This window comes from Panthera uncia (genome assembly GCF_023721935.1).
Source record: "Panthera uncia isolate 11264 chromosome C1 unlocalized genomic scaffold, Puncia_PCG_1.0 HiC_scaffold_4, whole genome shotgun sequence".
In the NCBI taxonomy this organism is placed as follows: Eukaryota; Metazoa; Chordata; class Mammalia; order Carnivora; family Felidae; genus Panthera; species Panthera uncia.
Genome location: NW_026057585.1, coordinates 41,250,635 through 41,263,125, shown reverse-complemented (window position 1 = coordinate 41,263,125; position 12,491 = coordinate 41,250,635). Strand labels below are relative to the sequence as shown.

The 12,491-nt window shown below is 36.6% G+C and overlaps 1 protein-coding gene across 1 annotated transcript in view; it reads right to left on the bottom strand.

Moving 5' to 3' along the window:
- The window catches only part of PIGK (phosphatidylinositol glycan anchor biosynthesis class K), a 128,737-nt gene extending 117,577 nt beyond the window's left edge, over window positions 1–11,160 (bottom strand). Inside the window, exons 1-3 of the mRNA XM_049616982.1 lie at window positions 11,016–11,160; window positions 7,669–7,722; window positions 1,751–1,842 (exon numbers count right to left, since the gene is read on the bottom strand). Coding sequence (XP_049472939.1) covers window positions 1,751–1,842; window positions 7,669–7,722; window positions 11,016–11,108 — 239 coding nt within the window. The 5' untranslated portion in view covers window positions 11,109–11,160. The remainder of the gene's footprint in view (window positions 1–1,750; window positions 1,843–7,668; window positions 7,723–11,015) is intronic.
- Between the last annotated feature and the right edge of the window lie 1,331 nt (window positions 11,161–12,491).

Sequence of the window (12,491 nt, the reverse complement as noted above, 5' to 3'; positions counted from 1 at the left end):
ATTCATTTATCAAAGTGATAACTATTGCCAAACTATGCATAGTAACTCCTGGAGGAGCACACAGGGTATAGAGGCAACAGCAGTCAAAGCCAAAGGACTAACCACATAGCCCTATTAGAGGAGAACCAATTAATAAATTATAATTGGCTAATTACAAGAATAATATAGCAAACCATTCTTTCTCAGACTTAATGTACTTTTTTAAATGGTAATACTATCGAGTTGCCTTAATTTTCAGATGAAATACAGGAATTAAATTATACTTTTTGCCAGCTTCTTAGGCTAACATGATCTATTTACAGACAATGTACTCTATCTTTGTTTCCTGAGTCACTCACTGCTTCCTTTTTGCTCCTGCAGCACTTTGCATGTATCTCTATTTGCTTTTCATTGCAAGTATCGGGATCTTGCAAAGATGGTACTATTATCATCATGGAATAGCTGAAGAAACAGGCTTAGCATGATGAAGTCACTTAACGAAAATCACCACTAACCCCAGATATCAAATTCAGATCTGTCTGGGTGCAAAACTCTTTCTATACTGCTCCAAAGGTAGAAAGGTACACAGGACTAAATAAATCAAACCCAAATAACTGAATTGATTGCAGTTCCTTCTATAACTAGTAGAAGCTATTGGTGGTAGCAGAAACAGCTCTATCATATCTGACAGATGAAATGTAGAGAAGAACGTGTATCTGGGGGTGGAGGCGCAGGGTTTTGCCTGGTATCTGAACTACCTCATGTAATTAAGAAATACTGTACCTCACTTTATGAGGCTTTATAGAAGGCAGGGTCCATCTCCATTTATAGAAGCTAACAATGCCATACAGTCATTCTTCCTGTCACCTCATCAGCATGAACACAGGCACTTAATCCATGCTCTGCCAATATGACATTTCTGCCAAGAACTCGACATTAAAAGCTAGAGATATAACAACCTAGGACAGGAAAGGTTGGATTTTAGCAGCAGACAGCAGCAGCAACATTACGTTTCCAAAGGTAATGGTAGCAGCTATGCAGTAGCTGAGTCTAGCCAGCAATTTGTGGCAGCAGTATTGTCACTGTTTTTTTTTTTTTTTAATTTGTTTTTTAAAGTTTATTTATTTATTTTGAGACAGGTAGAGGCCATGCAAGTGGGAGAGGGACACAGAGAGAGGGAGACAGCGAATCCCAAGCAGGCTCCATACTGTCAACATGGAGCCCAATGCAGGGCTCAAACTCACAAACCTGTGAGATTATGACCTGAGCCAAAACCAAGAGTCAGATGCTTAACCAACTGAGTCACCCCGGAGTCCCATTACTGGATGGTTTTATGCCATGATTTCCAGATGTCTTTTCTGCTCCCTAGCCTAACATGTTCCTGACTTACAGCTACATACAACCTTCTCAGCAATTTGGTTAACTCATCAATATGATTTCAGTAAATTACTTTTCTACTTGAATTAGTCAAAATTGTCTTCGGTTGCCTACAATTAAAAACCCAGACTAAAGCATTTAATAATAAATGAAACTAAACAATTATACTTTATCAAATCTTTTTACCTTAGTATTGATTGTTGTTTTATATAATTTGCCATTATGATCTTAAGTAATAGCTCTTTATAAATGATGGTATGCTCTAACAACATAAAAAAAATACTTCAGGTTTCTTTACCTTTTCCAAAGCAACACAAAAATGCAAAAATGGTAACAACTGTCCAAGGGTAATTTTCACTGAGGTTCAGAGTTAAGCTTTATTAAGAATTCTTACCTGTCAGGGATACCTAGCCTCTTGACACTTCTATAAACAGAAAGAGTATTTGCAACATGTCGATAATTAAACCAGAACCGGGATGTACATACCTAAAGAATTAAAAGAAACATATTATTATGAATCAAAATAAGCCACTGGGTTACAGAATTATTTCTCTTTAAGTAGGATTCAGAGATGCCTAAAAAAAGAATGTATCATAACTTAGGCTTACAAACAGCAAAGCATATAAATAATTGTCAGTAAAACCAATCCCTCTAAAGAGAAGTCTTTCATAACTGCTATTAAATAAAAAGACCATTCAGTTCAAGAGAAAACAAATCTTTGGGTGATTTAATTAAATACCGAATCAACTTAGTTACTCGCAATTTATGTGATTCTACAATGTTCCTATGTCTAAAAGGTTAAATTCTTTACAATCAAAGGCAATGTCCATAATCTCTTCACAGAATAGGAAAGAAAATTAACTATCTTGGGTTATATAATATTCCTTTCACTCTGAATTGCTACCTATTTTTAGTTATGAAAAATGTTAGACAACATACAAAACAATTTTATATGCATATAAGAGAATACATCATAAAGAAGTGGTTGAACTGAACAGATAATGAGAAACAATCCAAACAAGTTTTACCTTAAAAAAAAAAAAAAACTGGGGGTGCCTGGGTGGCTCAGTTAAACGTCTGACTTCAGTTCAGGTCATAATCTTACAGTCTTGTGAGCACAAGCCCCACGTCGGGCTCTGTGCTGACAGCTCAGAGCCCAGAGCCTGCTTCAGATACTGTGTCTCCCTCTCTTGGTCCTTCTCCCACTTGCTATTTCTCTCTCTCAAAAATAAAACATTAAAAAAAATAAACTGATTCCTAAAAATGATATCAACGGTACGAGAAAAATCTAACGCCATGTCTCAAAAATCAGTCCTCTTGAAAATCCATTCCAAAGGAAGCATACCTACCCCCCCAAGCTCCCACCCTACCTCCGACCACATGCCTCTGTGATTAGTAGGTATAATGACAGCTTTGAGAATAGCATAAATGTTCCTGCCCCTGCAAACAGAAAGGAACCTCAAGATTTTTTTTATTAAAACAAATTTCAACCTGGAATCCAATAAGGAAATGACTAAAATTTTTGACTACATTAAAATGTAAAATTCCATGTGTCAAAAATACCATAAAGTCCTAACTGAAACGAAAAACATTTCAGCTCAGGTCATGATCTCATGGTTCGTGGGTTCAAGCCCCATGTCGGGCTCTGTGCTAACAACTCAGAACCTAGAGCCTGCTTTGGATTCTGTCTCCCTCTCTCTCTCTCTCTGCCCCTCCCCTGCACTCTCTCTCTCTCAAAAATAAATAAATGTAAAAAAAAAAATTTTTTTTTTAACTTGAATTAACTATAGCTCAAGAAAAAGTGAACATCCCAATTTTGAAAAATGGGAAAAGGAGAGCAAAACATTTCATAGTAAAGGTATTCAAAATGGACATTATAACTCTTAGAGATGCTCAACTTTTATCATAATTTTAAAAACATAAGCTGAATTGATAAGTAAAAGTCCATGACAATGCATGGTATTGGCTATTGTGAGGGGAAATGAATAACTCATATCCTACTGTTGAGAATGCAAACTAAAATAACTGTTCTAAGAGGGTAATTTGCAACATATATCAAGTTTGAATATTTATCTTTTTTAAAAAAATGTTTATTTTTGAGAGACAAGGGTAAGCAGGGGAGGGGCAGTAAGAGAGGGGGTCAGAGGATCCCAAGCAGGCTCTGTGATCAACAGAGAGTCCTATGTGGGGCCAGAATTCACGAACCATGAGAACATGACCTGAGCTGAAGTCAGACGCTCAACCAACTGGGCTAGCAGGCACCCCAAATATTTACCTTTTGATTTAGCTTATGTAAGCACGCAAAAATATGTACTCAAGAATTTTCACTATGACATTGCCTATTCTAGCAAATATTGAAATCAAAAATCTAGAAACAAAATCACTACCCATTAGTAGCAAGAGATCAAGTACATATTCCCTAACTTGAGCAGAAATAGTTTAAATAATTTATATCTGCATTAGTCATAATAAACACCACTATATTCAGTGCATTTTACCATACCCAAAAGGCTTTTTTCAGCTATTATAGTATTTAATGAGCATAAACCTAAGAAACTGTCCTCGTTTTCACCAGCAAGTTATTAAACATGAAATTAAGGTGGCAAGAGAAGGGACCAGGTAATACCAACTTAATGTAAATTATTCATATTCTCAAAATGAGATACCAAAAAAAAAAAAAAAAAAAAGCCAGTGGTAAAAGAGCAAGGGATATGATCCATTAGTCTTTTGAAAAGGACAGAGAGGTAGACATAAATGTAATAATATGCACTGGAAATTTCTAAAAGAATACACAAGAAAATGGTAATAGCGATCATGGAGAATAAAAATGGGAGTAAGAGGGGTACAATGATTTTTCAGTTTACACCCTTCCTCATTGTTTGTACTTTTTTTAAACCATGGGTAAGGATTATCATTATAACATTTTTTTATTAAACAGAAGCAAAAATAATTTACTCAAAGCAGGTCTTGAAAATAAAATGGAATCCAATTTTCCTTGTATTTCCCTCTGGTGGCAAAAGTTTCTCAGTCATAGTATAAGGCCAAAGGGGCATTCCATTTACCTCTGATCATTTAGTCAAGACTAAAAACAAATTAACTCAAACTGGTAGAGGAAAACATACGTATTTTTAAAATATGAATGATGTACCACTGAAAAAAATGCATGCTAGTACTTTCAACTTGACTCTGGTCAAATTTCATGATTTTCCATTTAAGAAAGCACAATTCAGGGCACTTGGATGACTCAGTCAGTTGAGCATCCAACTCTTGATTTTTGGCTCAGGTCATGATCTCTCAGTTCATGGGTTCAAACCCTGCATTGGGCTCTGAGCTGACAGCGCAGAGCCTGCTTGGCATTCTTTCTCTCTCTCTCTCTCTCTCTCTCTCTCTCTCTCTCTGTCCCTCCCCCCTCTCTCAATAAATAAACATTAAAAAAAAGGAAAGCACAATTCATTGAAGTCTCACTTTACTAAGTCTGAGTGAATGTGTGAAATATCGCACACAATGTGAAACTGCAATTGTTGTGAAATGCTCTGTAATAATTCTGTCATTCTCTATTTCTCATCTGAGACCCAAGTTAGTGCAATTGAAGAGGGGCTCACAGAGGTCTCCCAGACAAGGAAAGCCTCCATGTGTGTGCAGTATAAGCTAATAGGTTCATATTCTAAAGGATGAGCCCTTTGGCAATTAGTTGTCTACACATAGGCAGTTATTCTCTTTTTAAAGAATTCCCATGGAAAGACTAGTCATTGAAGAGCCCTTGGTTTCCTGTAGGGCAAGTTATCCTCTCAAATTGGTAGATCATGGCCTGCCTCCTGCTAAGTTTTCCCCTCTTTTAAGTGGTCACCAAAAACCTGTTTCCTCATCTTAATCAGCTTTTGTTCAATTCTTTCATAAAATCTCTTGTGAGGGATAGTATAGAGGAGGTGTTCTTTCTTGGAGAACAATAAAATAACCCATAAACCCACATTAGGCTGTCCCATTTAATCACAATACAATTATGTATAGCAACTATAATCACTTTTATTTACTTTTAGCAACCTGTAGATAATTACATACTTTAATGAAATTATTCTCAAACTTACAAGGCCCCAGACATTAAGAGTCTTCCTTTGGCCTTAGTAAAGGTAATTATAATCTTACATGTTTGTCCTGCATTTCAGTTGAATTCCTCCACCCACCTCCTTTACACTTCATCTGAAATCCCACAATTCATGGTTCTCAGTTTTCCTCCTGTCCCAACATTGAGTTACTGGCTTTGAAATGCAGTACTGTTATCTGCCCCCCACTTCCTTTTTCACAAAAATTTGCTTCCTTTCTTGCCTCTCTATTTCCTCATTGTTTCTTTCAGTCAACTCTTCTATACATTTTTTTTCATTAAGTCAAATTTATTCTATCTTCTAATCATATAAATGTCATTAAATAAATCCCCCCCAGAGAAACTACTATCCAAATACTTTCCAAATACAGGAAAAACAAAATTGATTATGTGTATTCTATTTTTTTTTATTTTTTTAGAGAGAAAGAGAGTGAGGGCCAGGGAGAGGGGCAGATGGGGTGGGCGGGGGAGAGAGGGAGAGGGAGAGGGAGAGGGAGAGGGAGAGGGAGAGGGAGAGGGAGAGAGAGAATGAATGAATCCCAAGCAGGCTCCACACTCCGTACAGACCCTGACGCACAGCTCAATCCCATGATGCTGGGATTATGACCTGAGCTGAAATCAAGAGTTGAACCCTCAACCAACTGAGCCACCCAGGCACCCATACAAGTCTTCTGTTAGGAAAATTAAAAATACAAATTTATAAATCCAGATAAATTAAGATGGTAATTCACACCAAGAAAAATAAAAAGGACAAAAAAGAAAAATAGGCCAATAAACAAACCTTACTAAGAATCAAAACAATTCAAATTAAAACAATTTAATTTGTTACCCAGCAATCAAAGAGAAAAGGCAAAAGTTAATAATACAGAGTTGTCTTGGGATTAGAAAAAAAGAGGTAAAGCACTTCTGAAGAGCAATTATGTTCTATAACTTCCTAGCCTTATGGCTTAGGAATTTATCCTAAAGAGAAAATCAGTCAAGTTCACAAAGGTGTATGTATAAGGCTACCCAACATAGCCTTGTTTAAAATAAAACTTTAGAATCTAAATGCTCATGAACTAGAGATTCTGTTACATTAAAATAGAAAATATTTATTTTCTTTTCTAATAATATTCTATTACTAAAATAGAAAATAATACAGCCTTTGGAAATGATTACGCATCTCTTTATTGGCAGGGAAAGATCTCCAAGATACACTGCTACTGGGTTGCAAAATAGCAGTGATAAGATGACCCCTGTAACTTAAAATCATTTATCTTTATGCTTATATTTGAAGGGAAAGAAGGTTAGAAGAATTCCATCAAAATGTTAATGCCAGCATGTGTGGGACTTGAAGGTATTTTCTCTGTCTTCCCTGTTTTTCAAATTAAGATTCACATAACATAAAAGTAATCTTTTTTTCTTTTCTCTCTTTTTTGTTTTGTTTTTTGTTTTTAGAGATAGAGTGTAAGCAGGGGAGAGGAGCAGAATGAGAGAGAGAGAGTGAGAGTGAGAGAGAGTGAGAGAGAGAGAGAGAGAGAGAGAGAGAGAGAGAGAATGAATCTCAAGCAGGCTCCATGCTCAGGGCAGAGCCCAATGAGGGGCTTGATCCCAGGGTTGTGGTCAGGGATCATGACCTGAGCCAACATCAAGAGTCAGATGCTCACTGACTGAGCCACCCAAGTGCCCCTAATCTGTCCTCTTCTAAACTTTTCTGTATAATTTGAATTTTCTACAATGATTATTTATTTTTCTAGACAAAAAAAAAAAAAAAAAAAAGATAACTAAAAAAATAACCTAAGTAGAGAGTATCTAATATTACAGATAAGAAATACAGTGGTATCCAGCTGGCTCAGGAGGTAGACTTTCCAACACTTGATCTCAGAGTCATGAGTTCAAGCCCCACACTGGGCATGGAGCCTACTTCAAAAAAAAAAAAAAAAAAAGGAAAAAGAAATACAATTACTACTTTCCATTATTAAAATGATTCTATATTTTATAAAATATTTCCTTTAACAATAGTATTTAATTTATTCTTATATTTATTTACACATCACCACTTGACAATATATTGAAGGCATAGAATATTACTAGTTGACACAGTCAACTTAAAATATAGCCAAATCAAAATAAGGATTTTTTAATAAGATATGAGAAAATAAAAACTCTTTTTCAAAAATCTGATTCACAAAATTTCTCAGACACGTATCTAATGTGAGTAGCTACATACTTACCAAAACAGCCCAGTTGTTTGTATGCCCACTTCTAAAGAACTGTTCTGTTTGATCCTACAAGTCAAATAATAGCAAATATATTAGAAAAGCCACATTTCTGAGAATAAAAAAGTTAAGATTCATGAAGTCTTTACAGTTACAACGACAGTAAATTATCATTATGCAAATTTATAAAGGTTCTAGTATTTGACCTTATGAAGGACAAAAGTTTCATTTTTTTTGTTGGGGGCATTGTGGAGGGAGTTGCTTGTTTTTAAACAATGTATCTCGAACACAACCAGCTCTTCCTCATTCCTCAGCTTCTAGTTTTTCAATTCAGTCTTCAAATTGTGAATGACTTATTTTCATGCCTTGATTATACACTTAATAATTAATATGCTTCTTGTTGAAGTTTCATTAATTATTTCCTCCTATTCTGTACTGGATGCTTCCAATTACTTTATAGGAACACATCACTACATCTGATTGAGTACATTCTCTAGCATGCTGCCATGTACCATTTCACTAATCTGTTAAAGTCTGAACTATATTTGCCATTGTGGAACATTAAAAACCTCAATATCCAATAATATCCAGATACTTAAGGAACACTATGTTTATTATATATTAAAATAATAGTGAATATAAACCTTAATGACCCCAGATCTACTACCAACCAGTATTAATTACTAAAAGAGTCATACTTCCTGGATTCAAATCTGGGCCCTATTATTTACAAGCTGCAAAAGCTTAGGAAAGCTTCTCTGTGCTCATAGTAATATTACCTGACACACAGAAGGTAGGAATGGTGACTGGAACATAGAAATTGCATAACTAACTTTAGCTGTTCTAATTTTCAGCTGGCAAGAAAACTGCAGGGAGAATAAAATATATTCACTCAAATGTGTCATACACACACACACACACACACACACACACTTTTTTTTAAACCTTTCTCAACAGCTGCCTAGATGCTAAAGAAAAAATGTGCTACAATGGATTAAAGCATTAGTTTAAAAATTTGAAGATGTGGGCTTTAGCCCAGGTCCTATCCCTCACATGGCTGTGAGACTGGGGTAAGTCACTTAGCTCTTTAGACTTGACTTTCCTCATGTAGAAAGTAAGAGTTTACCCAATAATCTCAAATGTCCCTTCTAGCTGAAAATTCTTATATTATTAAGACTTCAGTGAAAATTTTGTTATGGCAAAACTCTTTTGTGATTGTTTAGACAATATAGGCACTGCAAAGTTATTCATTCTACATATGAGTGGAGCACCTATCATGTGCCATGTACATGTAATGTATAGTGATATAAAAAATCACTAAATAACATGCTGCTTTCTCTGAAGAATCCCAGAGTTCAATAAGGAAGCATGCAAACACATTACACTGCAATGTAACATTCATTCATTCATTCATCACATTCATTGGGTGCCATGTGCCAGCCACTGTCCTGAACGCTCACAATACAATGATGGGCAAAAATAGTCATCGTACTTGCCTTCAAAGAGGTTACTATCCAATCTGATAGACACACATTAAGCAGATGAGGGCAAACTATGAATTCTACCAAGATAAGATACACAGTATCATGAAAGAGTACAGTAGACCCCTAGAGAGACCTGACCTGACCTGATTTGGGGGGGTGGGAAGTGAGAAGGCGTCAGGGAAGTTTCCCCTAGGGAAGTGACATTTAGGTTAGGACCCAAAAGATGAAGAGAAGAGGGCAGATAATTCCAGACAGAAGGAACATACACCCTAATGGCAGAAAGGAGCCTAAAGGCTTTTAGAAACTGAAAGATTAGCACTACTAGAAGTCTGTGAAAGAGAAAGAGAGGATAAATGTTTCTTTATCCTTAAAGAAACATTAAGATGTTTATGGATACATGATCCGAGTTGCATTTTTAAAAATTACTCTGGCTGCAGCTTAGAAAACAGACTGGAAGGAAGAAAGACTTGAGCCAGGTCAGTTAGGGAGCTATTGAAATTTTTAAGTGAAAGATGATGGAATAATAGATATTATAAAGCATATATGGATTATAACAGGTAAGTGCTATATTAGCTAAGTGTACAAATTACAACAGTGTAAACAAAGACAAGGGATAGGGAAAGGCTCTACAGAAGTTATGCTTCTACTTCATCTTAGTAAATGGACAGAATAAACAAGAGGTTATAAAACATGGTAATGTGAAAAAGCACAGCAACAATATAACTACAAAAAAGTAATAGTAATGTTATCCAAAATGAAGTACACACGATAATCCATTAGAATAAAGGAGGAAAATAGCGGAACTTCTTTCTATATTTGTAGTATATTAAAAAATGCCTTATAAATATTGAATATATAGATTAGTAGTAATTCATGGATATAGACAGAGGGTGCATTCTTTGTGTCTTTTTCAACTGGGGAGGTATGTATTCAAAAAGTTTATAATCCACTGGTCTAAACTCAGGACACTTAAATGGTGGAAAGAATGGGCTCCAATAAGAAGACCACAAAAGTGAGCAGAGACCAGATCATGCTGTTCAGACTTTCCTCCGGAAAACACTGCAAGGATTAAATCAGAAGAACAACCCCATTATATCTGCATTTTATGAAGACTAATTTAACATCTAAGTGAGGGCCTTTGGAAGCCTGAGGGAAACAAGATCGTTGTTGCAATAGTCTAGGCAAGAAATGGCCAGGGCCTGCATTAAGCCAGTGGAACTGGAAAGATGAAAGCAATTTTTAAAGCTCACAACGTAGAATTTAGTGTTAATCAAAATGTGGGATAAAAAGAGGGGGGTTATTTTTAAAAAATCAAAACACGTTTCTGACTTAGTAGCTATCCCATAGGATGTGGGCTAGGCAGAAGATGAAACTTTGGACACAGATTTTCAAATGTGTGCTATCTCGGCCCCTTAGCCAACAGGATATGCAAGTCTGACAACGATACCACAGATCTAGACTGTAGAACTGGCCTCAAGTATTGACAGAGAACTAGGGAGAGCAAAAGTTTTATAAAAGGCCAGAATTCCTGTGAGCCAAAAATAAAACACCGTACCCATGCGACTCCTGTCAAAGGGGAGCGTTGTAGTTTAATAGGAAAGTAGGTGCTTCACTCCTGTGCTTTCATTTCAACTGCTAGGGACCACACACTCGTCGGAGCAATGGATCAGGCCCTCCTCCGTCTCCTAAGATTTGATTCTTTAAATTCGTCGTTTTAAAAGGGCGAAACAGACCGACACCCTCCCCACAGCCCAGTCAGCCTAGTAAGAGGCTGATGCTTCCCTCTGCTGCTGCTGAGTCGGGTATCTGTTGGTGCGCTCACAGCCACAACGCAGCTGTCCTCCCAGGGCCCTGTCGCTCGGAGGGCCTGATTCCTACCTCGATCTGACTAGCGGCCAAGCTTTCGAAGGACAAGAGCAACAACCCTGCCAGGGCAGTCAAACACTTGCGAAGAAAGCAGGAGGCCACCATGTTTCCCGGCTTCCGCCGCCCGCACCTGGAGAGGCGGAGCGAGTGCCGTAAAGCAGCGCCGCGGGTTTTTGCATGCCTTCTTTTTCTTTTTGCGACGCCAGCCCCACCTCCTTGATGCCGGCCCCTCCCTCGCCCTTAGTAAACAGCGCTGGCACAGAGTTCAAGTTTCCGGGTTGTTGGGGCAGAGTTGATAGAAGAATTTGATCCTTTATTTTTAACTGCATTTTCCGTTTTTGTATTATAAAATAGATATAACATTTAAAAATTGCCTGAAAAGTGAAAGAGAAAAATCTGTGATCCCATAAACTTTAAGAAGCTATTTCCTATTCTGCATAGTGCTGCCAATTCTTTGAATAAATGAAGGAGGATGTGGTGGGAAGAGCAAGCATTTGGGCACAAAAAGATGATTAATTGTATTAATCGGTAACATGGGTGGGTGCTGTAATTAACAGACTTGGGGTCTATTACTTATTAAAAGCTTGAACATGGAGAAATTGTTTATGTTGTTTCTTCTGTAATTATGGAGCCAAAATTTACTTCAAAGAGGATCTGAGGATTTGATAAGATCATGTGTATTTATTTGTTCCATTGTGTTCATTGTATGCATTCAGTTTTAAATTATTTTCATCTAGTATCACATAAACATATTTATGCTGCTTCATGATCTTTATAATTTTAACATTTAATGGGAACTTGGAATTTCACCCCTTACTGGTGCTTCTGACAAGTAATTTCCCCTCTATTGGACAATACAAAGTTTCCATGTTTTACTATAAAATATTATAAAGCATACCTTCGTGCATTTGACTTTTCACATTTGTTGAATTCTTTTTTTTTTTAAGTTTATTTATTTTGAAAGACAGAGAGAGAGTGGGGTAGGGACAGAGAGAGGGGGAGAGAGAGAATCCCAAGCAGGATCCACACTGTCAGCACAGAATCTGATGGTGGGTCTCAAACTCACCAACCGTTATATAATGACAGCTGAAATCAAGAATCCACGCTTAACCAACTGAGCCACCCAGGCACCTCTGTTGAATTACTTTCTTTGGATAATTTTCCTAGAACAGGAATTTTAAGTCAAAATATACAAAAATTTTAGTGCCCATCAATAATGTTGCTTTCCAAAGAGTACAGACTGGCAGTACCAACAAAATAAAACCTAACACCAAATTATACCATTTTTTCCCTCTAAATTCCTAGTTTTAAAATGTTACCTCAAGGTTATTATACTTCTAATTCTTTGATTGCTATCAAGATCCGATGTCTTTCCTTGTGTTTATAAACTATCTTATGTCCTCTGATGTAAATTTTCTGTTCACAGCCTTGTTTTACACACAAATTTGAATATATTTATAAAGCAGTGACATTAACCCTTGCCATATT